Here is a 26,660-nt window from a genome sequence, read left to right on the forward strand (position 1 = left end):
CACAACATTTCTGTAATGGATTTTCACACCAACTGAATAGTATATGAAGGAAAATCATCACAGAAAAATCATCAACCGAACTGGAAATGAAGGAAAATCATCACAGAAAAATTTCTCTTGCGATTTTCACAGCAACCAAACATCATATTAAGGAAAATCAGCACAATCATACTCATGGAGATGTTCGATGCAACGGAACATATGAAGGAAAAATCATCACAGGAAAATTGCAGCAACCAAACATTAATTTATAGAAAATTAGCACAGAAATTTCTGTAGCAACCGAACATATGAAGGAAAATCATCACAGGAAAATCGCAGCAACCAAACATTAAAGGAAGGAAAATTAGCACAAAAATCTCAATGGAGATTTTCGCAGCAACCGAACAGAGGAAGGAAAAAAATGACAGAAAATCATATCACTTTTCGGGGTTCCCAAACAGTATATGAAGGAAAAAATGGGAGAAACTCTCTACAAAACTTTCGTTGCAACCAAACGGACGCCGATAGAAAAATCAGAACAGAAAACCAATCACATTTTCGTAGCAACCAAATAGAAGCCAATAGGAAAATTAGAACAACAAAATCCCCAACATTTTCGTAGCAACCAAACAGGAAAACTCAAGAAATAGACACACGAAAAGCATCTAAAAATAGATTCACAGCAATTACACATCGGTGAGAAAATTAAAGGAATACGGATCTCATTTTCGCAACAAACAAACAGCGGCTCCAAAATGAACATTATCTCAGATTTCCCAGCAACCAAGCACCAGAAAAAAATAATATTCAAAATGCAAAAACAGATCCCACATGCTGAAGATATAATCAGATTCGCACATACCAAATACTCAAACGGAAGAGGCTTCGCACAAAGAGAAGAAGAGTTACGTATGTTTAACGGGAGAGGTGATGGACAAGGGTACTAACCGTCGAGAGCAAAGCACGTGGGATAGAGAAACGAAAATAGATTTATGGATAAATAATCTATCCTTAAAGATGGAGATTTCTTATACACCCTATAAAGATTTACCGTATTATAAAAAACCAGATAAAATGAAGGTTTTATCAAAAATCTTATAATTTTTTATCAAATCATAAGAAAAATTCAGAGACGCATAATCAAATAGGGATGCTCTTAATTTGGCAAACCACGTCAAAACAAGAAGACTCTGCCAGCATGTATTGTTAATAAAGTAAATATTTCGTACAGTAGATTTCTTAGAGATAAGCATCACGTACACAATAAGAAAACCCACGACTTTCCTTATGATTTGTAATTTCTGACAGCTGATGTCGAAGCACTAGTCAGCTAGCTATACAGCAATGGAAGCCTTGTCGCTTTCTCATAACTGGACAGCGTTAAGTAAATCAATCTTATCATTCAAATTGAGGGCCCAAGCCAACGCATACGTTAAGTTAGGCATGCCACGTCTAAGAGCATCCACATTGACTTGGTTAAATAAGGTATTTGACTAAATTTTATATAATTTAGTTCAAAAATCCTTTATATTAGATTGGATAAATCTAAAATAATTTAGACTTTTGTTATAGTGGTTGACTAAAGATGAAATACCATTATTCATTTATTAAACATTAAAATATTAATTTCTCATTCCAAACAAATAAATTAAATTAATTAAAATATAATTAACACTTAACATTTAGAATATAATTATTATTAACAATATTTTTTAATATTAATTAAATATAATATAATTATTATTAACATTTAACAATACTTTTTTTAATATTAATTTAATTAGAATATAATTACTATTAGCATTTAATAATACTTTTTTGTAATATTAATATTAATTTAATTAGAATATAATTATTATTAACATTTAATAATACTTTTTTAAATATTAATTTAATTAGAATATAATTACTATTAACATTTAATAATACTTTTTTAATATTAATTTAATTAGAATATAATTACTATTAACATTTAATAATACTTTTTGTAATATTAATTTAATATAATATAATTATTATTAACATTTAATTGGTAGAATTACAAAATATGAGAAAATAAATTAAATAAAAAATTTATTAATTTAATAATATTTTATTATTATGTAGAGAATAAATGGCTAATCCAATGTGGAAATTGAATTTTAATGGAGTAGGCAAATGTAAAAAAGTGTTGTTATTGGCCAAATTTAAAGATGAATTTGGCCAAACCAATGCCAATGCTCTAAACAAGAAAGAGAGCGGTGGGCAGTTTTTTTTTTTTTAATAAAAAATATATCAATATATTTAAAATTATTTTTTAATTATTAAATAAAAAAAAATTATAACTAGCGGTCACTTTTACGGACAAGGAGAGAGAGCATAATAATATTTTTCAACATGAAAACTCTGCCAGCATGCATCATTAATAGAATAAACATTTCGTACAACATATTTATGAGAGACAAGCATAATGTGTACAATTGGAAAACTCTCTCTTTATTTTTGTTAGCGGATGATATTGATGATGAAGCACAACGCCAGCTAGGTAAAGTCTTGATTTTCCATATGATTTGTTATTGCTGGCGGATCTTCCTCAAGCACTATGCTAGATAGATATCAATCGAAGCCTTTTTCTCTTTCTCAGTGTTCACAGCTCGACAACGTTGAGTACATCGATCTTATCAACTAAATGCATGACTCAAGATAATGCATGTGTTAAGTTTGATTGGCTCAACATTTGTCGTCGTTAAACTTTTATAGAGCTAATCTTACTTTCAATACCCAATTCTCTGTACCAAAATGTTTAGCAAAAATTACCAGAGCAATTGGATTTAACACTGAACCAGGACAAAATAATGTTTATTTTGGCCCGTGACGTCCGGGTTGAGTTTATGTGATCTGTAGCTCGACCGTTAGATATTATAGGAAGACAAGGCCTGTATCAGGTAGGAAGGACTAAGGAGTCCCCACCTTGTTCCCAGACAACGTGCAAATTAACCATGCGGCCCCCATTAATATCATCTGTAGTTGTGGCATTTACAAGGGTAGTTCAGTGTTTTTAATAACTTAGTTTGACTGATATGGGAAAAGGGGGATGATACGTACTGATTCTCCAACACAGCCCATTCGAATGCGTGAACGAAAGTGAAATCACAATCGATTAAAATGACCAAATCCTTAAAATTTTGTAGCAGTTCAATCAAGCGAACCTAGATGTGTCCAAAAGTGTGGTGGGCGAGACGCACCTGTCTCAATCAATCATCCAGCTTCTCTAGACCCATGCCCCCCACAAAGTCATTAGATAATAAAATAAAAAAACACCAGTTAAACATTAACCACATGTTATTTTTCCCCTTTCTTAATAAAATAAACAAATTTCCAAAAGTCAGAACGCAAATCCAACTTTGGAAACAAAATCCAAACGTCGGATCCAACCACGAGTTTCTGTTCCACCAACGTACACATTCTTTGTCCACGATGCTCTTAGGTACAAGGATTAGTCGTGGAATCTGACCATATTATGTCTATGCTAATATTAATGTGCACGCTTGTTTAACGTCAAACAATTCAATTTTTACTTGCCGGACATTTATACCCCTGTGATAACGTTTCACTGTTGAACTAACTTTTCTTTAAAAAAATATATAATTGAAGAAAAAATATACTTATTACAAATGATATAATTGTCAGGTAATCATTTTAAAAAAATAAATAAAATATAAAATTTATATTTAAAAAATTAATTTTTAATAATAAATTTTATTTATTTTTAAAATAATTATACAATATTTATATCTCTCATAGTTATAATATAACCACAAGTTTTTTTTTTTCTATATATGGCGGTGAAAAGTGAAGCTGCCCGTTCTTTTGTAGGTACAGTAACCTACGAGATGAAGCTAGTACCTATGGCTATTGGCACGTGCTTGCACGTTGCTAATTTGTAATGTCAGTTGTGTCATTGTATGTGTTCCTAACATGGTGTCTCTGTAATTTAATAAGGAAAGAATTAGGTATATAAGGTCAGGATTTAAATAATCATATTTAAATTTCTTAACTGTTTTGTTTATAAAAAATTCTTCTTGTCATCCTCACATTTCACATATCACATATCACATTTATTTTATTTTATTTTTCATTTTTTCTATAATAAATATATAGTATGTGGATGATAAATAGAACAATTCAATTAGTTTAATAAGAAATAAATGAAATAAAAAATAAAAAAATAATATTTAAATATATATAATATGTGTGTTAGATGATGTATAGCATTTCTTTTCGTTGATTGTATCATTTCAATCCTTAACATTTCTTCCTATGGTAGTAGCCCGGACAAATTCTTTATAGTAAATAAGTTCAAAATCATTTTTCTTACAAAGAAATGATGGACTGTTTAGATATAAAAAATATTTCATCTCATTTTATCATTATAATTTATTCACATTCACACACAAAATATAATAAGTAATTTAATTTTTTTAAATTTCAAAAGAATAATAATAATATTAAAAAATAATATTCTAATAATATTTTTTCAACTTTCAACTTTTATTTTATCTCAAATCACTGTCCAAATCTCTCCATAATAAATTGTAGAAAAACTTTTTTTATTTCTCAGCAAATTGTACCCTTGGTCGAGAAACCATTCCTTTCTTTTCTTTTCTTTTTCTCTTTTTCTTCTTTTTTTCTATGTTCACTTTGAGTTGGGGATGGAGGCGATTAAGGGTTGTTTGGATTTAGAATTAATCTGAACTCAACTCATCTCGTTTCATATAATTATTATAATTTTTTAATATTTTTAAACAAAATATAATAAATAATTCAATTATTTCAACTTTCAAAACAAAAATTATACTAGAAAATTATATTATAACAATATTTTATTTAACTTTCAACTCTAATATCTTCTCATCTCAACTCAACTCACCATTCAAATCTCCTGAAAAACTACCACAACTCACTTTTTAGAATTCATTAATATATATATATATAATAAGTCAAGAAATTCTACATGAAAGTCTTATACTACACCATCACATAATCAATATATAATTTGTTATTTTTATCTTTTTATCTTAATATTTAAATATATGTATTTAAATAAAATGACAAAAATTATAAATCACATGTTAGTTAAGTAAATGTTTGTAGTGTATGGTTTTCTTGTAGCATTGTTCATCATGAGTCATGCTATAGATACCAAAAATCCTATAAGAAAATTTTGCTCCATACATATACCTAACTAACATGTAATTTGTCATTTTTTCTTTTTTATTTAAACACACGTGTATTTAAGTATCAAGATAAAATGATAAAAATAATAAATCATATATTAATTCGATAAAAGTGTATGATATAAAACTTTCACATAGAATTTCTCCGTACCAGAAAAAATGATAAATACATAAAAGAGAGTTACGGGCCACTTACTCTAGTTAGGCATAAAAATATGGTCATGTGCCCTATAACTTTCCTTTTTGTTTGTCTATATTTTTGTGGCTGCGATTCTTAAAAAACAGTTGGAAGAGAAGATCTTCATGTATGGTAGTTGAATTGGCACAATCAAAGGTCACGTTTGGTTAATATAATCTTCCAGAAGTTACGTACGTTTAAATTAAGGTATTAGTGATCATGCACATGAATTATATATGTCATAAGAAAATGACGCTCTTAGTCATAATCATTAGCTAACCACACGTATTAGAGGCGGATTCGTTATGGAAAAAAAATGTTGCGACGAAATTGTCCAATATTGGAGATATCCAAATCATATCTTAATTAATCATGTTTTTGGCATATACGTGGATTGCATTATCAGTTATATTATATAAATATATATAGATATATATTTGTACTGGCCATCCAAGTCAAACGCTAATTAATCAGCGGAATAAAAAAACATTAAGTATAGGTTAGATTCCCTTCATTTTGGACTCACTCTTAGCTAACATTAATAAGTACAAAATCCTAATTTTTAGACAAGTATCTATGTGGACCATCCTTTGTGTATGATTAGACCAATATCGAATAATATTATTATTAAGAATAATGTTATATATACATATATAATAATAGAGTATATAAGTATCGTATAATCATTTTAAAAAAAAAAAAATTTATTATTAAAAAATTAATTCTTTTATAATATAAATCTCATATTTATTTATTTATTTTTAAATTATTATACAACACTTATATACTCGCCATTATATATATCATTTCTTTAATATAAAAGGTGTCATTGTACGAAAAGGTAAAAGTTATAAATAAATTAATCAATTTCTTAAGATATAAATTAATAAAAGACGATCACATGTATCTTTGATAATACTTCCTGATGCAAATATTTTCGTGTTATTGTCTTTTAATTTGGAAAAAACTGAATTATTTTATTCTTTTAAATCTTCACTCTTTTTATAATATGCCTATTTATTTTATTCTTTTAAATCACCGTTCGATTGCAATGTAATTTATAATCCACTCATCAAAATCTAATCACTAAGATGACAGTAAAAACTTTGATAATAGAATATGTCTACGGAGCAGCCACTGTTTGGCTGCATCCACTGCAGCCATGACGTATAGACCGGGTTCACTAAAAACGAACCCGGTTTATGCACTTCAGCCCCCCTTCTCTTCTCGGCCAGAAGATCCCTAGTCCCTTCTCTCCCATCCCGATCCCTAAGCCCCCCTCAGCCCCCCTTCTCCTCTCGGCCAGAACCTCCCGCGATCCCTAAGCCCCCCTTCTCCTCTCGGCCAGAACCTCCCGATCCCTAAGCCCCCCTCAGCCCCTCTTCTCCTCTCGGCCAGAACCTCCCGATCCAGAACCTCCCAATCGGTAATCTCTCGACGCGAAGAACCCTAGCCCGGCATCTCCCCTCCCGATCGGTAGGTAATCCCCCCTTCTCCTCCCCCCTTCTTCGCTCGACGCGAAGAACCCTAGCCCCTTCTCCTCCCCCCTTCTTCTCTCGACGCGAAGAACCCTAGCCCCTTCTCTCCCCTCCCGATCGGTAATCCCCCCTTCTCCTCCCCCCTTCTTCTCTCGACGCTATTATCCCTAGCTCCCTTCTCTCCCATCCCGATCCCTCAGCCCCCCTTCTCCTCTCGATCCCCGATAGGATACGAAACCCCCATCCCCTGTGTCGCCCAGAGATCTACAGAAACCCAAAAAGGTATTTTTCCGTGTCACAAATCACCTTCTTGAAATTGTATCTATGAAATTCTAGGGTTTGCTGCGTCTGGATTTTTTACGTCATTGTAGGGGTTACTACAATTTTTTTTTATGTCATTCTAGGGTTATTAGATACAATTATTAGATACATTGCTATTGCTTGTAATATCATTTGTGGGGCTTGTGCTGAAAGTGTAATTGGGATTGGTCGCCTTCTGACTAATTGGAGCAGTTTTTATATGCTAAAGATAGTGTCTGCACTGAGTGAATTATATAGTTAAGTCGGGTGATGGCATAACTATTAGCAGATTCTGTTACTTAGCAGATTCTGTTACTTAGCAGATTCCTCTTTTCATTGGTATTTTTCATTGATATTGGTATTGGTATTGGTATTGGTATTGGTATTGGTATTGGAATTGGTATTGGTATTGGTATTGGTATTGGTATTGGTATTGGTATTGGTATTGGTATTGGTATTGGTATTGGTATTGGTATTGGTATTGGTTTTGGTATTGGTATTTGAATTGGTATTGGAATTGGTATTGGAATTGGTATTGTAATTGGTATTGTAATTGGTATTGTTATTGGTAATGGTATTGGTATTGGTATTGGTATTGGTATTGGTATAGGTATTGGTATTGGAATTGGAATTGCTATTGCTATTGCTATTGCTATTGCTATTGCTGTTTTTTTTTTCATTCGTTAATGCTATTGCTATTGCTATTGCTATTGGTATTGTTATTGGTTTTGGTATTGATATTGATATTGTTATTGTTATTGGTATTGGTATTGATATTGGTATTGGTATTGGTATTGGTAATGGTATTGGTATTGGAATTGGAGAATGAGGCAGCTTCAGTAGTAGTCGACCCAACAACAACAGTTGATGATATGAAGTTAGTAACTTCTGACATTCTTAACTTTTGACATTATGCTCTTGCCCTGTTTACAAATCTGAAACTGTGTGCAATTTTTTCAGACTCACGAATGGCATGCTCACAGTCATCATCATCTGTGATTGATGAGTTTTGTGTCCCAACACCAACTTGTTGGTGTGGTTCAAAAGCATCACTAAAGACGTCGCACACTTCTAAAAATCCTGGAAGGAAATTTTTCGCCTGCCCAAACTATAACACGGTAAAGCAGCTTGTTGGTGTTAATTAGAATGCCTACATAGAATTTCTTTGCGTAAGATTTATTTGTTTAAATGTTTATGATTTACAATGAAAAAAAAATTTGAACATCGTTTAAAAGAGTTATTATTGTGTGCAGGGAGAAGCGAGGAAATGTGAATTTTTCATTTGGGCGGATATACTTCACTTGCTAGAGGAGAACATTCGAATGCGAGAGAGTAAAATTTGGAAGATGTGGGATGATGTAGTGGTGCGCGATAATGAAATTCGTACGTTGCAATATGAAGTTCGTAAAAAGCAATATGAAGTTCGTAAAAAGGAAGATGAAGTACTGCAAAAGGAAGATGAAGTACGAGAGCGAGAGACAACTCTTAGGGTGGAGCAAAAGAAATTATTGTTTTTTTATTGGGTTGTCGTTATTGTAATTATTTTCGCTTGGTTTGGATAAGTTATCGTATGTAAATAGCGGACATTGCCTTAGTAGTTTTTTGCTATAGTGCCATGTAAATTGTGATTAGTAGGGATAGTACTGACTGAGATTAGGGAGCTAAGGCAATGCTTCATTTTGAGTACTCTGCATTCAAGTAAGAATGGATTTAAATTTGGGTCATGAAGAGTTGAATTGGTGTTTAATTGTCATAGAAGCAGTAGCGTTTTATATGCAGTTTAATACATGCCGAGTTCCTGAATCTGTTGTGGTTGCCTTGTTCAATTTGACAATTGCATAATGAAATTGAAATCCGCATCCCAGATTGAAATCTGATTGACCCCATCATTTCGTATTACATATCAACCATCAAATTTAAATCTGTACATCCAGGTTTTACATATATATACAACCACAAAAAGCTACTGCTGCAATTCCATACCAAAAAATCCCATTAAAAACCGGAAGTCTTCCTACCAAAAAGAAGCAAAAAATGGCTTATGTGGCACTGCATAACCTGCAACGTAAAAAGTAACAAAAAAGTTACATTTTGTTCATGAGATCCTATAAAGCCATTCCCTGTCATGAGATCCTCAAACCCCCCTGCATCAACTACAAGTGAATAATAATTTTTGTTCAGTCGTATACCAGCTCTGTCATTCAACTCAAGCATCCTTTGACTATACTCATCTAAATACTTATGAGATCGCAAAAGTCTTGTCTTCTTGGGGCTCACAGTTATGTGGTTGTGCATGTTTTCAACAGTGGTGAAAACCCACTTATCATCCTTGTTCAATGTTGCATTTACCTTCGCCTTACAGTCTGTTTTAGATGTTGGTCGTGGCTTCGAGATGTTACTACCCTTAGGTTGGTACTTCCCACCACGGGAACAACCAACGGTCACGTACACAGGCCTCCCATCATCATCTCTTCTAGTCCGAAATGTTCGTACCCCAAAACCCTCCTACTTCGCATATTGCTTATAGTAGATCATAAGCGCTTTGGCATCTCCAAATTCCATCCCGGATCTAGGTGCTTCAACTCGTAACTCATCATCCAGGACATCTGTCATACCCTCTAAATCTTCATTTAGGTCGAACAACATTTCTAAGAAAGAAAACAAATGGATGGATTAGCATCAAAACAAAAATAGCGTAAAATCCAAGCTAATAAAATATATATACCATCGGGGTCATGAAAACTTTCATCCGTCATTCTAAATGGACTTCCAATATTTTGTTCGCCTTCTGCACTACTTGGAACAGTTGACGCCGAGGGAGTTTCAGATCTCAAGTCATCTGAAATTTTTTGGCGGAGGGTAGGGCATATAAGGTGGCATCTAAAAAATTAATGTTAATACGGTGAGGGAAAATAGAATGACAAGTAAAAAATAGGGTACTGCTCGAATACCCACCGGATGAGGCCAATTTTTTTTCATTCATTTTTTTAATATTTTTAAATATATATTTTTTAAATTCACAATATCACTCAAAAACACTTCTTTAATTACTAAATAAAAATAATAATAATTAAAAGAAAAAAAAAACTGTTGAACTCAAGGTTTCAAGTTTCATGTGATTATAAATCTACACATAGATTTTGATGATAACAAATGAATTCAAAGGACAAAGGAGTTTCAAGCTCAAGTTGTTCACACAATGGAATCAAGCACATCAAAGAACCAAATATGAGCAAGAAGGAAACAAATTCACATTAAAGTCATAGAATAATGTTGTAAATCTCTTAAAATTTGAAATTAGGATTAATGCTCAAAATTAATATTTTATCATAAAGCATTAAAATACATTTTCCACATGTGCATAAATATTTTTGAAAATTAAATTTGAAAATTTTGAAAGATGATTGATTGTCATCTTTTACATGTGCATGCCTTGATTAAAGGGTTGAACTTTGAAAATATTACAGATGATTGATTGTCATCTTTCACATGTACATGTTTTATTTGAATATTTTCAAAACTGATTGATATTTTTTTAGACTTATACAAAAGGTAGATGATTTTGTTTGAAAAATTTGAAAAGTAAAGTGTGCTCATTTTGTCATATACAAAAAGTAAAAGAATAGGTTTGAATTTTTTGAAAAGGAAAGTGTGCTCCTTTTATCATATGCAAAAAGTAAAAAATTATGTTTGAATTTTTTGAAAATGAAAGTGTGCTCATTTTGTCATATGCCAAAAATAAAAGATTAGGTTTGATTTTTTTGAAAAAGTGAATGATGTTGTCTTTGACAATTGAAAAAGAATAACCTTTTATTTGAATTTTTTGAAAAAGTGAATGATGTTGTCTTTGACATGTGAATCTTTTTAAATTTGAATATGAAGTCTCTTATGCCTATAAATAGATCATTTGAGAGCTTCACATTCACAACATCCAGAGCATACAACATTCATTCAAAGCTTTCATTCTCTCTTCTCTAAGCATTGAGCATTAATCCTTGTTCATTTTGAGAGATATAGTTTGTACTGTATTGTTCTTATTTTACTCATTGAGGAGTGTTTTCTGATAACTTACCCACTATTAGCTTTTGTATCAGAAAAAGGGTGTGTATAACCCCTGTGCATGTAGAAAGTATTCTATACGGGAATAGTTGAATCACCACTTGTAAGGTGATTGCAAGTGTAGAGGGTGTTCTACATGGATCCTTTGTAGCGGTGTTGTTCAAAGGTGTAATAAGTTTCTATCTCCACCTGAAGGAGGTTGAATAGTGAATTTGGAGATCCTCAAGGGGTAGCTTGAGGCGAGGACGTAGGCAGTGGGGCCGAACCTCGTTAACATACTGAGTTTGCTTCTCTCTTACCCTTACTCTTTATATTTATTACTGTTTCGCATTTTTTTTATATTTTATATTGTATATTTGATTTATAATTGTTATTTTTTTAAATATAACTCAATTCACCCCCCTCTTGTGTTAGTCATCTGGGCAACAATTGGTATCAGAGCTAAGAGCTCTATTATAAGATTAACTATCTTTTGCGTTAAGATCGTATGGCTAACATTGCAGCTTCATTTGGTGAAGGTCAATCTAGCAGTCGGCCTCCACTTTTTTGTGGAGATAATTACTCATTTTGGAAAGTTAGAATGAGAATATTTCTTCAGGCTCAAGGTAGAGAAATCTGGAAATATATTGTAAATGGACTTTATATTCCAACAAAAGTGGTTGATGGATTAAAGGTCAAAAAGGAAGAAGAAGAGTTTGATCGTGAAGACGATAGACTTTATACTTTAAATTTAACTGCTATGAATTTATTATATAATGCTCTTAATGGAAATGAGTTTAATAGAATAATGAATTGCGCTACAGCAAAGGAAATTTGGGATAACTTGAAAGTAACTTATGAAGGAATTTCGCAAGTCAAGGAATCAAAAATTTATATTCTTACTCATGAATATAAAATGTTTAAGATGAATGATGATGAATCTATTTCTAGTATGCACACTCGTTTTACTAACATCATAAACAACTTAACAGCTCTTGGCAAAATTTATTCTAAGGTGGAGATAGTAAGAAATATTCTCAACTCTTTACCAAAACATTGGGAATCAAAAGTTACAGCGATTCTTGAAACTAGAGACCTCAAGAAGCTCGAAGTCAATGAACTCATCGGGTCACTTATCACCCATGAGTACACATTGAAAAGAGGAGAAGAAGAAGGAAAGTCAAAGAAGAGCTTAGCACTTAAAACTGTTCCTTATGAAACTGAAAGTGATGAAAATGAGGAAAATGAAGATAAAGATGAAGAAGTTGCGATGATAACAAGAAGAATTCAGAGGTTCTTGAAGAAAAATAGAACTCCTCCAAGGAAATCTTTTAAAAAGTTTTCCAAGAAAGATTCAAGTAAAAATGACACTTTAATTTGTTATAAATGCAATAAACCTGGTCATATCAAATCAGATTGTCCTCTACTAAAGAAAGATCGAAACAAGGGCAAGAAAGCAATGAAAGCTACATGGGATGATGATTCAAGTAGTTCAGATAGTGAAGCAAGCAATGGAGAATCAATAAATCTTTGTCTTATGGCTAAAGATGACATTGAGGTAACAAATCTTGATAATATTGAAGATCTTTCATATGAAGAATTGCAAAATGTTTTAGAAGAGGTATATGAGGAATTTGAAAAATTGGGTATCAAGTATACTGCTTTGAAAAAGAAAAATTCTTCTTTAACAAACGAAATTGAAATTTTAAGAAAAGAAAGTATCATTTTGAAAGATGAAAATCTTGAATTGAATAAGAAGAAAACCGATTTAGAAAATATTGTTGAAAACTTTACGAATGGAAAAAGAAATTTTGAAAAACTTCTTGGTAGTCAAAGATGTGTTTTTGACAAAGCAGGTTTGTGATATATGCCAAAACAAAAATACAAACCTTATAAAAATTTCTTTGATAATCATTCTACATCAAAGACTAATATTCAAAATTCTTTTCATAAAAATAATTTTGTCAAAAAATGATATTATTATAATCATTCAAGTTTTTCATATATGTCACATGCTATTTACAATTTTGTAATAGAAATTGTCATAATTATCATACTTGTCCTATTAAAAGAAATCATACAATAACTATTAAGGCCATATGGGTATCTAAAAATCTTGTTTCTTCTAATACTAATAAATAAAGGACCCGAAGAACTTGGGTACCAAGAAAAATCATTTTAATTGTTTTTATAGGTATGCATGAAGTCTTCCACAAGCAAAAACAAATGGTTTTTAGATAGTGGATGTTCAAGACACATGACGGGAGACAAGACTAAGTTCTTTTATCTTAGATCTAAAGAAGAAGGACACGTGACATTTGGAGACAACTCGAAAGGAAAGATCGTGGGAATAGGTAAAATTGGTAATGAATCTTCTCTCATAATTGAAGATGTTCTACTTGTTGAAAGTCTAAAATATAATCTTTTGAGCATAAGTCAATTATGTGATAAAAGATTTACAGTTACTTTCAAAATGGATAAATGCATTATTTTGAATGATCATGATTGTAATATCACTACAAAAAAAGGCTAAATTGGCGGCGTTGGTTATACGCCGGCAACTATCCCAAAAAACGCCGCTACTTAATTCGCGGCGTTTTTCTAACGGCATAACCGTCCGCTGGTACTGGAGGGTCGCTATTTTCATTGTTCCGGCGTTTGCGCAAACGCCAGTATTTGTAAATTCCATTAGTGGCGTTTGTATCAATTTAGCGTCATTTTTTGAAACGCCACCACAATACCCACATTAACAGCGTTTCTGGAAACGCCGCCAATTTATCGTTGCCATCCCTAGCATATACTAGCGGCGTTACCTTAAACGCCGCTGCTACTACATTACCGATGCAGCATGCAACTTTGGCGGCATTTATTTAAATGCCACTAATAGTACATTAGCGGCGGCACATTGAATTTGTTAACGGCGTTTATATGACCGCCACCACTTTTTAAAATAGTAGTGTTACGATAAATGCCGCTACTAGTAATTTGGCAAATTTATTAACAGCATTTATTTAAACGCCGCCCCATTACGTTGCCAACGCGTCATATAAATTACTGGCATTTATTTAAATGCCACTAATAGTACATTGGCAGTGGCACATTAAATTTGTTAACGGCGTTTATATGATCGCCACCACTTTTTTAAAATAGCAGCGTTACGATAAATGCCGCTACTAGTAATTTTGACGAATTTATTAATGGCATTTATTTAAACGCCGCCCCATTACATTGCCAACGCATCATATAAATTAGGGGCATTTATTTAAATGTCACTAATAGTACATTGACAGCATATTGAATTTATTAACGGCGTTTATCTAAACGCCACCATGAAGTTTTTAAACGCTGCCACTAATTCATTGCCGACATATTTTTTAAATTAACGACATCAATATAAACGCCATTACGAATACGTTACAGCCGCATTGCATTAATTAACAGTATTTAAAAATTAGTACAATGTGCACATTGCTTTTTTTTTTTTTTTTTTTTGTAAAAGGTATATTAGATTTTATGCCATATCCACAATTCAAACAGCCACACGTGAAAGATCATAAAGTAATTTCAATATTCATAAAACTAATGAAAGGAGTCAAAATCCTTAGACCACATTGCATCAACCTAAGAACAGTATTTCAAACACGATAATGAACTAGATTCTCTCTCCATTACTCTACTGTTGACGAACTTCAACTTTCTTTTTCTGCCAAAGGCGATCAAGCCCACTGTCAACATCTCCCTGAGCTCGAACAAATCCACAGAGAACAAAGGTGGAGAAATGGCCGTTGTACACGCCATTCTCATCCAAATGCCCGACGTTGATCTGAACGGAAGCATGGTCCTTTGAAGTAATCAACCTGTTTGTAAATATGCATTTCCTAGGAATGTAAAGCTCGGTAATAAGCCCCTCTTCGTTCTACATCTTGGCTTCTGTGTAAACTACTTCTTCAAACCCTTACCAATCTGTGCACATTGCTTAAAACACCATATTCACTAATGTTTTCAGGAAGCGCGCAGTAGACCTCCATCTGCATAATGTCAAAACATTTATGGGTAGTTCTTACAGCTTGGAAACCATATGCTATTAGATCACTATATTTGGTAATCACAGAAATGATACCACCCTTTTCAGCTTCAAGTCTGCACAGATATGCCAACCGTGCACCAGCCTTATATGGAGCCACCACATATTCGTAATATATCCCAAATCTAAGAACCTGAAAAGTCACTACGGAGACATTTGTTAGCAGTGAATCTAGGTCCAAACGGAAAAAAAAAAAAAAAAAAAAAAAAAAAACAAAAAAAAAAATCTTTAAAAAAAAAAAAGTGTTGATGGAAATGAACTCGCTATCTAGAACTAGATCAAGATGCATAGACTAATAGAAATATGGCAACCTGGTACCTGTATCACTTGATGTGCCATGGATGGAGTAATACTCATTGCTCTCTGTAAGTTAAAACGGTTAAATTTTTTAAAATGTTCCATAGCTTTTGAAATAGAGAAAGCATACACAGAAACAATGCCATGAGAATAACAAAGAAGATTTTTTATGCTTATATGCAGAAACACATGGCCCAACTGCAGCAAGACATGGCCCTCGGTTTGGAGAATAATGCTCTGTTCTTCTTGCTTAAAACAGAGGCTGGTTTGGTACTTATATGCAGGTGGTTGCTGGTTCTTGAATTGGCATCTCTGTGGCTTCCGATGCATCTTTCCAAGTGCGGAAGGTGGTGGCGTTGGTTGGAGGGACTTCCGTTGTGCAGGAGAGGACTCGGCTACATTGGGCTGCATCTCCTTGGTTGACGGCGTGTGTGTGGTGATGGTAAAATTGTTGGTTGATACTCTGAAGCCCTAGAAGCAAAAAGAAGGAATAAGATGTACTTATAAGCTAGAAAGCGGAACGTCTGTAGTGTGTAAGCCGTGGGAGGGAAATTTAAATTTTATGAAAATTTGAGGAACGTTTAGGGCGCCAACTTAGTTTTTGTTTTGACCATATTTTGAGGGAAATTATATGTGTGGGTATGTACGAATATTTGAGGTGGGCTGAAGGCGCCAACTTATAATATTATGCTTGCTTATTACTCTTTGATCTAAATATTCCAATCTTATGTATAATTGAGATGTTAATATAATATTTTTTATAAATTATATTATATAATATATATAATTATGTTATATAAAAGATAATGTTATTATAATTTTATGTTAATATAAAAAATATATATAAGACAATTATTAATTTATTATAATCTTAAACATGAATATTTATTTAATCATATGCTTTAAATATAACATATATATTAATAACATTTTATCGTTTAATAAATTTTCAATATATTCTTCTTGATAATTATATTAGTTACTAATGTATATTAATTAGTATATAATGTATATTAATTACAATTTATACTTTATGGCCTTATACTAACAATCTAATACCATTATAAGTAATATACTTTATGCTTATATTAGACATTCTGCTTGAGTTTGCTCGAGCTCAGTGTCGAGCGAAAGTCGAGCATTCCAATCTGCCTAAGTTAGCTCGAGCGCAGTGTCGAGCGAGTGTCGAGCGTTCAACTCTGTCTGATTTTGCTCGAGCGCCGTGTCGAGCGAGTGTCGAGCGTTCAACTCTGTCTGAGTTCGCTCGAGCGCCATGTCTAGCGAGGGTCGAGCGTTCAACTCTGTCTGAGTTCGCTCGAGCGCCCTGTTGAGCGAGGGTCGAGCGAAAACATCTCACATGGTTTTATAAAACTCATGCTGTTAATGTGCATCCATCCGGAACTCGAAGCAATTACTACACATTTGCCTCCAATTCTTTGCCACATATAAAAAATCGATGCAAAAAGCCATATTCTTTGTAGTGCTAATACTATATCACTATTGAAAAAGCAGTGGTTCTACACAACACTACACCTAGAGGGGGGGTGAATAGGTGTAGTCTAATTTTTATGGCCTTTTGAAAATTAATCAAACAAGCAGATAATAAATGAAACAAATAACACAAATAATCAACACATGATTTTGTTCACGGAGTGGAAACTCATTTGAAGAACCTCTTCAAAATCTAAAACCACTCCGGGTGTAAGACACCACCTCAAATCCACTATAGAAACTTTAGTTTGTTACAACCAATTTAGAACACTCACAAAACCTTTGTAGTAGCTAAACTTGGCTTGCAACACCACGAGTGACCCACTCGATCTCTACACGCATGTAGTGTCGGAACTCCGACCTTCCTATAGCTTCCCACGAGAACCTCTCGATCTCTGCATCAACGGCAGCTCCGGACTCTTCCGGCCAACAAAAATGTCCACTTCAATGGACTCAAGTAAAAGCTGATTTTTGTGTATGTTGTGGTGGAGAAATGTTTTTCCAAGAAAGAATCAATCAAATGGGGGAGAGATTGCTCTAAGATGTTCTTGGAGGCCCTTAGGGTTTTTGCTCTGATTCTCTACACATAGAACAGAAGCTAACATGTTCTATTTATAGTTCCCATCAAATGAGGCGTTCAAAACCCTACATTGTAAGTGATCTGGAACATTGGCTCGAGCGAAGTGTCGAGCGAAGGTCGAGCGCCGAAATCTACCTGAGTTCGCTCGAGCGCCATGTCGAGCGAGTATCGAGCGGTCGACTCTGCCTGAGTTCGCTCGAGCTCAGTGTCGAGCGAGGGTCGAGCGACACACTCTGCCTGGGTTCGCTTGAGCTCAGTGTCGAGCGAGGGTCGAGCGGTTGAATCTGCCTGAGTTCGCTCGAGCCGTATGTCGAGCGATGGTCGAGCGGTTGAATCTGCCAGAGTTCGCTCGAGCCGTATGTCGAGCAATGGTCGAGCGGTTGAATCTGCCTGAGTTCGCTCGAGCGCTCTGTCGAGCGAGGGTCGAGCGAAGTCGCTTCTTTTGACCAATAATGAGCACACTTCCAGCCCACTTCAAGCCTTCCGCAACAACACTTGTTACAACACTATTTTACACAGGTTTTCACAAGAATATGCCAACACGCTCATTTTTCCCTCAACAACTATGATACTATTAATTATAGTGATATAGTAATACTAAACTATTAATGATATAAACATACTACCAACACAAACTTTTCAACACGATACTATAATGCCAATCAAATTGTGGCAGCCTAGCCAGAGTACAAGGCTAACGCTTGTAGATCGAATGATCAAGAAATTTCTTAAGATCTTCGACAGCAAATATAATATATATATTAATAACATTTTATCGCTTAATTAATAAATTCTCAATATATTCATTTTAATGACTATATTAGTACATTAGTAATACTAATATACATTAGTATATAATGTATATTAATTACAATTTATACTTTATGGTCTTATACTAATACGTACTCTAATTCTATTAGTAATATAATTTAAGTCTATATATAAATTATTATATAAATCACTATACTAATACTATATCACTTATGAAAATGCTTGTACAAGGCTAATGCTTGAAAATCAAATGATTAAGAAATTGCTTAAGATCTTCGACAACAAATATATAGAACTTGATCACTAGACCTTAAAGAAACTCTTAACTCCTAGTTTTAAATAATAAAATGTAGTTCGATTGAAATCTTTCTTGAAACAACTTGACCACTAAACCTTAATATATGAAATATAATTCACTCAAATTTACTAGAACCATTTATTTGTCTAAAACTAAATTAAGCCAATAACTAATGACAGGAAATAAATCCTTATAATAAAGTCAACTAAGCTCTACTTATAGAAAATAAAGAGATTCTTAAATAGATTTAACATTCCATAGTTAATTATCTCACGCATACTTAAATCTTCAAGGATCTGCACCCATAGACGTCACATTCCAATGATCAAAGTATTTTCTCAATAATTATTTATAGCCATGTCGGGTATTTAATTTATTGCATGTTGATTATTATTTTTTTCCACCACCAGCGCTGTAATATCTTGCCGTTTGATCTTCCCCATAATTAACATGGCTAGGGTTGCCGCCACACGTACACTTCTCTCGTGCATTACGTTCCGACAGAGCAACGGCTCAACAGAGCGTCCCTTCACATCGCCCGGCCTGATCACATCTTATCCTCCACAGAACAACGTCCCCACACGGAAACCCGCTCAAACCAAGTGCAATTTCTCTGTCACAGTGTCCATCGATTGATAGAAGACAGGCTCTGTTTTGTAGGTTCAAAACAGAGCACTCCATATTGTGCATATCGAAAGCCACGGTACACGGTAATACAGAGGTTGTAGTAGAGGGCGCCATATACGTACAGGTCAGTACCAAATTTATTGCGTTTTTATTTAGAAGTTGATGGTTTCTCAACACAGTTGATGGTTTCCCATTTTATTTACAAGTTCCCTAGCTACAAACTATTATCACTGATATAGTTATTTAAGTATGATTGGTAGATTTTCTTTTGTTTGGTTTCCATGAAAACAGAGGAATAGAACGAGTAAGAGCAAATGGTTGTCGGGTCGGCCTGTCTTCTTGTGTTAATGCTAATGGTTTAATCCTTAATGGCTTTTTTTTAGCTTTAGCGATTAGATCAAGGACGTAGCACAATTGGGCACAAAGCAATAATGTCTATATTCTAAGTTTTAGATTTTCGTATTTGTTTCATGAATCTGCTTTCTTTCGGACATGAGTTGTTGTCTTTGTTGTGTAGTTGTAAAAAATGTCTGATTTATGGAGATGGGGGGTTCCACAAGGCACTTTTTAAAATGGGACTTATTTCATTGCTAATGGTAATAACAGAGTTTGGTATACAGACACTGCTCCAGTGCCAACCATAAGATTAACCATCTTATAAGGTTATTTATGTGAGGGTTTGGGGAGCAGAGGAGAGAAAGCATCTTACTTCGAATTTCAACATGAATAACATTTGCTCATGTTGGAATTGTAAAGATGAAAGTTTGTCACTTTAATGAGATTTATAGATTTAACATCATTTGCAATACCATAGATATAAAACGCCCACCACCAAGTGCAATTTCATATGAGTGAATAAGAGCTTCCTCTACTAATTTCTGCTTATGTGATAAGCCCACCATGCCTTGATTAATTAGAGACTCCAAATCCAAAGAAAGCAACTGAAAAATCCAAAGAAATTATGTTTATAATATTCTTGTCTTAATACAGTAGAACATTAATACATGTTGAGGGAGAAATCTTTGTCTCTCAAATTGTTAACTTTTGGTGCTTGTTAATTTGTTTGTTGTCGGCTCCATGTAGTACACCTTACTTCTAGAAGGAAATTATTATAGGCCTTTAAACCATCACCATCGTTTAATTAAACCATCTCCCAATCCGTATCTCAACATGTATTATAATTTATTCTATTTATAATCGAAGTTTAAAATTATTGATGATCTTGCATTTTGATTCTATTTTGTTTTCATATTTATTATATAGTTAAGCTATGGATAGAAGTTGGATGAAAAAACCTCGACATACACAAGAGTATGTCGATGGTGTCAATGACTTTTTGAAGTTTGCATGCGAGCATTGTGATACAGATTCGCCGATTTGTTGCCCATGTAGAAAATGTGGATTACGTAAGATGTTCATGCCCCACATGGTATATGATCATTTGATTAGCTATGGAATTTCTCAAGGTTACACCATTTGGCATGCTCATGGGGAGAGAATAGGGGAGGCATCTTACCATGCTACTGATGCCCAAAATAATAATGAGCAAATAAATGAAGGCTCTGGTGGGATGACAACCATGTTACATGATGTTTTCCCCATGTTTGATCCTGAAATAGTGGAGGGTGGGCCTGAAATAGGTGTGGATGCTGGAGAGGCTGGAGTGCAAAATGAAAATCGACAAGGTTCTAGCGAAAGAGTTAATAAATTTTACAATATGTTGAAAGATGCTGATGAACCATTATATGAAGGGTGCACAAAACATACTAAGTTTAGTGCTATTGTACGTCTCTGGAATATGAAGTGTTTGGGTGGATTGAGTAATAGCATATTCACAGAACTACTTGAATTTGTGAATGAGTTGCTCCCACCAGGAGCATCATTTCCTAAAAATACGTACGAGGCGAAGAAGTACATGAATGAGTTAGGTCTTGGATACGAGAAGATCTTAGTATGTCCCAATGGTTGTATGTTATTTTGGAAGGACAATGAGAATCTGGAAACATGCGTGGTATGCGGAGCGTCAAAATGGAAGCAAAAAGAGTCTATGGATGATAGGTCTAGAAAAGGTAAAAGAAGTCCAGCTAAAATATTACGATGGTTTCCGTTAAAGACAAGGTTGCAAAGGCTTTTTATGTCATCGAAGACTTCTTCACAAATGAAATGGCATGCTATAGGCCGCAGTAATGATGGGGTACTAAGGCATCCAGCAGATGGCATGGCTTGGAAGACGTTTGATTCACAACATGATGATTTTGCGTCTGACCCCCGCAATGTTAGGCTTGGTTTATCTGCAGATGGCTTTAATCCTTTTGGAAACATGAGCATTTCCTATAGTACTTGGCCGGTTATGTTGGTACCTTACAATTTACCTCCTTGGATGTGCATGAAACGATCAAGTTTCATGCTATCGTTGATTATACCGGGACCATCATCACCTTCAATGAATATAGATGTATACTTAGAGCCTCTAATATCAGAATTAAAGGAATTATGGGAGGTTGGAGCACCAACCTATGATGTTTGCTCCAAAGAGATCTTCACAATGCGGGCGGTTTTAATGTGGACGATAAATGATTTCCCTGCGTATGGTGATTTGTCTGGGTGGAGTACGAAAGGTCGTTTAGCATGTCCTTGTTGTATGGGTAACACACGATCTAGATGGCTGAAACATGGAAAAAAGTTTTCCTATATGGGGCATAGACGATTCTTGCCAAGTGATCATAGGTGGAGAATGATGGCAAAAACATTTGATGGGACACGAGAAATTGATCCTTCACCTACTATGCCAACACCTGATGAAATTTTGGAACAGTTAGATGATTTAAATTGCAATGATAGAACAGATCGTAAAAGAAAAAGAGTTGTGGGGTCGACTAATGTTAAGGAACACTCATGGAAGAAACGTAGTATTTTCTTTAGTTTGCCTTACTGGAAAGATAATTTATTGCATCATAATCTTGATGTGATGCACATAGAAAAAAATGTGGTTTGGGTTTTGGGCCAACCCCTACAAAGCAAACTTGTCAACATTCACTACCGACTTCAAACCAAGAAGATGGTGTATCAAAGGAAGAGTTTGAGAAAATGCGTAACGAATTAGCTGAATTACGGAACTTAGTAAACACATTCGTGCATGCACAGGTGAGCACCCCACATATGTTTAGTCGATATAAATCAACCTTCTATTGAAATTTTTGGACCCTCATTTGAATTTATATTCAGGCTTCAGGACAAAATCGAAAAGAGAATGAAGAGGAAGAGAAAGATGAAGAAGAGGAAAATTCTGAAGAGGAAGAAGATCAAGAGGAAGATGAAGAAGAGGAAGAGAATGAAGAGGACGATGATTGAGGGTCGGGATTATAAGTGAGACTATAATTGAGACTATATTTATGGTATTTGCAATATATCGACATTTGCTTTGTTTTGGTGGTATTCACAACTTTCCTTAATTGAGACTATATTTATGGTTATACCATATATCGACGTTTGCTATGTTTTGTTAAGTTGGAATTAGGATGAATTATGAAATTAAAGGAGAAGTGTTGGATTATGCATTATTTTTACTACTCTTGTTGGAAGTTGTGAATCTTAGTATGATGTTTAACATATCTTGTCATAAAGTTTGCAAGCAACACACACTTTTTTTTAAAAAAGAATAAATATAAGATCCATATTAAAAGATTAAATTTTAAATAATAGACTCTATTGTTTTCAAAAGAAATATTGTACGAGACTTGCACAATTTTTGGGTGTATTTTCGTATCATTTAAATAAGTTATTTTATTTTATTTTATTTATTTTATTACCAATAAATCTATAATAGTTTTACCGGCGTTTCATTGATCAAATTTTGACATTTTATAAGCGCCGCCAATGTATATAATTATTTCCGGCGTAACAATATAAACGCCGGCGTAAAATTAACCAATGGCCAGCATTTATTTAAACGATATAAACGTTGAAAAACTCAATACTTTGTCGGCGTAAACTCTATCAATTGTCGGCATTTTGTGAAACGCCGCTGATGTTATATGTTATTACCGCCGGTATATTAGAAACGCCGACAAACACGGTTAATATAACGGCGTATAATTAATAAATTATTGGCATTTGTTTAAACGCCAACAAAAAAAAATATTATTTCCAGCGTAACAATATAAACGCCGCCAACGCCATTAATGTCCCGGCGCATCATTACTATATTGGCGGCGTTGTTATATACGCCGCCAACGCCATAAATTATTACCGACGTAAAAATTTAAACGCCAGGAAGTTCAATAATTTACTGGCGGAAAAATTATTCGCCGGAAAATTTATATATCTACTGGCGCATAAACAAACGCCGTGCTTATAAACGCCGCCAATTTAGCCTTTTTTTGTAGTGTATTTGTTTTATTGCTTTTAGAAGTAACAATGTTTATACAATCGATTTTGCAGAAATTACCCCACAAGATGCAATTTGTTTTTCAGCTCAAAATGAAACTAGTTAGTTATGGCATAGAAGACTAGGTCATGCCAACATGGAACTTATTTCCAAACTTTCAAAAAATGATCTTGTGAGAGATTTACCAAAAACATATTTTCTTAAAGACAAAATTTGTGATGCATGTCAATTTGATAAACAAACAAAAACTTCTTTTAAAACTAAGAAACATATTTCCACTACTAGACCATTGCAACTGATACACATGGATCTTTTTGGACCAAATAGAATTGCAAGTTTAGGAGGAAAATATTATGCATTTGTTATTGTTGATGATTTCTCTAGATATACTTGGGTCATCTTTCTTGCTCATAAAGATGAGGCACATAATGCCTTCACCAAATTATGTAAGAGAATTCAAAATGAAAACGGCTATACTATTTCAAGTATCCGAAGTGATAGGGGAAAATAGTTTGTTAATAAAAATATTGAAACATTTTATGATGAAAACGGTTTTGTGCATAATTTTTCTGCTCCTCGAACTCCTCAACAAAATGGGGTAGTAGAGAGAAAAAATAGATCTCTTCAAGAGATGACAAGAACAATGCTCAATGAGAACAACTTGCCTAGTTATTTTTGGGCCGAAGCGGTAAGTACTGCATGTTATGTTATACATAGAGTTATGCTAAGGTCTAAGTTAGATAAAACCCCCTATGAGCTTTGGAATGAGAAAAAGCCCAACATTGATTACTTTCATGTATTTGGATGCAAATGGTTTATTTTGAATGACAGGGATAATTTAGGCAAATTTGATGCAAAATATGATGAATGTATCTTTCTCGGGTATTCTACTAATAGTAAAGCTTATAGAGTATTCAATAAAAAGACTTTGACTGTACAAAAATCTATGCATGTAGTATTTGATGCATCTAATTCTTCACTCTCCAAAAAATCTATTGATGAAGAAACAGGAGGTATAAATAATACGAAAAGTCTCAATCTCAACAAAGAGAAAACAATAGAGGAAGTTCAACATGGAGCCATCAGGAAAGATCATCAAAATTTAATACAAGATGCAACCAAACAGTGGAAATTTATGAAAGATCATCCAGTGGAACAAATTTTGGGAGAACCTTCACAAGATGTAAGTACTCGATCATCTCTTAGAAATATTTGCAATCATACTGCTTTTCTATCTCAAATTGAACCCAAAAATATTGATGACGCACTTCTTGATGATTCTTGGATTCTAGCTATGCAAGAAGAGTTGAATCAATTTGAAAGAAATGATGTTTGGACACTTGTTCCTATACCCAAAAATCATACTATTATTGGAACAAAATGGGTTTTTAGAAACAAGAAAGATGAGTCAGGAGTCATTACTAGAAATAAGGCTTGACTTGTAGCCCAAGGTTTTAATCAAGAAGAAGGAATCGATTATGATGAGACATATGCACCTGTCGCAAGATTAGAAGCTATTCGAATGCTACTTGCATATGCTTGTTATAAAGATTTCAAACTTTTTCAAATGGATGTTAAAAGTGTTTTCTTAAATGGTTTTATAAATGAAGAGGTATATATTGAGCAACCTCCAGATTTTGAAAATCATATTTTTCCAAATCATGTTTTCAAACTCACAAAAGTACTATATGGATTTAAACAAGCTCCTAGAGCTTGGTACGAGAGACTCAGTGGTTTCTTGATTGAAAAAGGTTTTTCAAGAGAAAAAATCAATACAACTCTTTTCATTAAATATGAAAATGATAATATTCTTTTGATTCAGATTTATGTTGATGATATAATATTCAGTGCTACTAATGAAAATATGTGTCAAGTTTTTGCTAAGACTATGCAGGAAGAATTTGAGATGAGCATGATGGGAGAACGTACATTCTTTCTCGGATTGCAAATTAAGCAAGCAAAAGGTGGGACATTCATCAATCAATCAAAATATATTAAGGAATTACTGAAGAAGTTTGGGATGGAAAATATTAAGGAAATTGGAACACCAATGAGTCCATCAACTAAACTTGATAAAGATGAATCCGGTAAACCAGTTGACTCGAAAATATATCGAGGTATGATTGGTAGCTTATTATATTTAACAGCCAGTAGACCAGATATTATGTTTAGTGTATGCTTATGTGCACGCTTTCAATCATCTCCAAAAGAATCACATTTAATTGCAGTTAAGCGCATTCTTAGATATCTTAGTGGTACAATTAACCTAGGGTTATGGTACCTTAAGCACACATCTTTTGATCTAATCAGCTACACAGATGCAGATTATGCTGGCTATAAAATAGATCGAAAAAGCACTAGTGGAGCATGTCATTTCTTAGGTCATGCACTAGTTTCCTGGTTTAGTAAAAAACAAAATTTTGTTGCACTATCTACTGCTGAGGCAGAATATATTGTTGCGGGTAGTTGTTGTGCTCAAGTTCTCTACATGAAGCAACAACTTGAAGATTTTAAACTCATGTATAATCACATTCCAATCAAATGTGATAATACAAGTGCTATAAATCTTTCAAAGAACCCAATACAACATTCTAGAACTAAGCATATTGAAATAAGGTATCATTTTCTTCGAGATCATGTGCAGAAAGACGATATAATATTAGAGTTCACAAACACACACGATCAGTTAGCAGATATTTTTACAAAACCTTTACCAGAAGATAGATTATGTATGATCAGAAGAGAAATAGGTATGATGCATGCTATGAATATCTCTTAAAAGATAGACCAGAGTCAATAAAAATAGAGATAGATTTTTTAAATACGTTTACATAAACTTGAGATTCTTAGCCTCATGTTTGAGACGCTCATTCTCTTCATACAATATCATGTCATTCTTATCCATGGGAACCGGCAAGCGGAATGAAGAATCT

General features: G+C 33.7%; 1 protein-coding gene and 1 pseudogene across 1 annotated transcript; one reads left to right on the forward strand and one right to left on the reverse strand.

Moving 5' to 3' along the window:
- Window positions 1-14,709: 14,709 nt before the first annotated feature.
- LOC122301932 lies at window positions 14,710-15,114 on the reverse strand (annotated as a pseudogene).
- A 5,496-nt stretch (window positions 15,115-20,610) lies between these two features.
- On the forward strand, window positions 20,611-22,594 carry LOC122310521. The gene is made up of 2 exons (XM_043124503.1): window positions 20,611-21,625; window positions 22,566-22,594. The coding sequence occupies exons 1-2, from the start codon at window positions 20,611-20,613 to the stop codon at window positions 22,592-22,594; spliced, it is 1,044 nt and encodes a 347-aa protein (XP_042980437.1).
- The last annotated feature ends 4,066 nt before the right edge of the window (window positions 22,595-26,660 follow it).

The sequence above is a fragment of the Carya illinoinensis genome, chromosome 1 (assembly GCF_018687715.1).
Source record: "Carya illinoinensis cultivar Pawnee chromosome 1, C.illinoinensisPawnee_v1, whole genome shotgun sequence".
NCBI classification, from domain to species: Eukaryota; Viridiplantae; Streptophyta; class Magnoliopsida; order Fagales; family Juglandaceae; genus Carya; species Carya illinoinensis.

What these genes read in the sequence shown, in the direction of transcription:
- LOC122310521 (XM_043124503.1), top strand. Translation starts at nt 20,611, where the DNA reads ATGGATAGAAGTTGGATGAAAAAACCTCGACATACACAAGAGTATGTC. An exon ending in CCCCCGCAATGTTAGGCTTG is followed by an intron (nt 21,626 to 22,565) that starts GTTTATCTGCAG and finishes ATTTATATTCAG; the next exon opens with GCTTCAGGACAAAATCGAAA.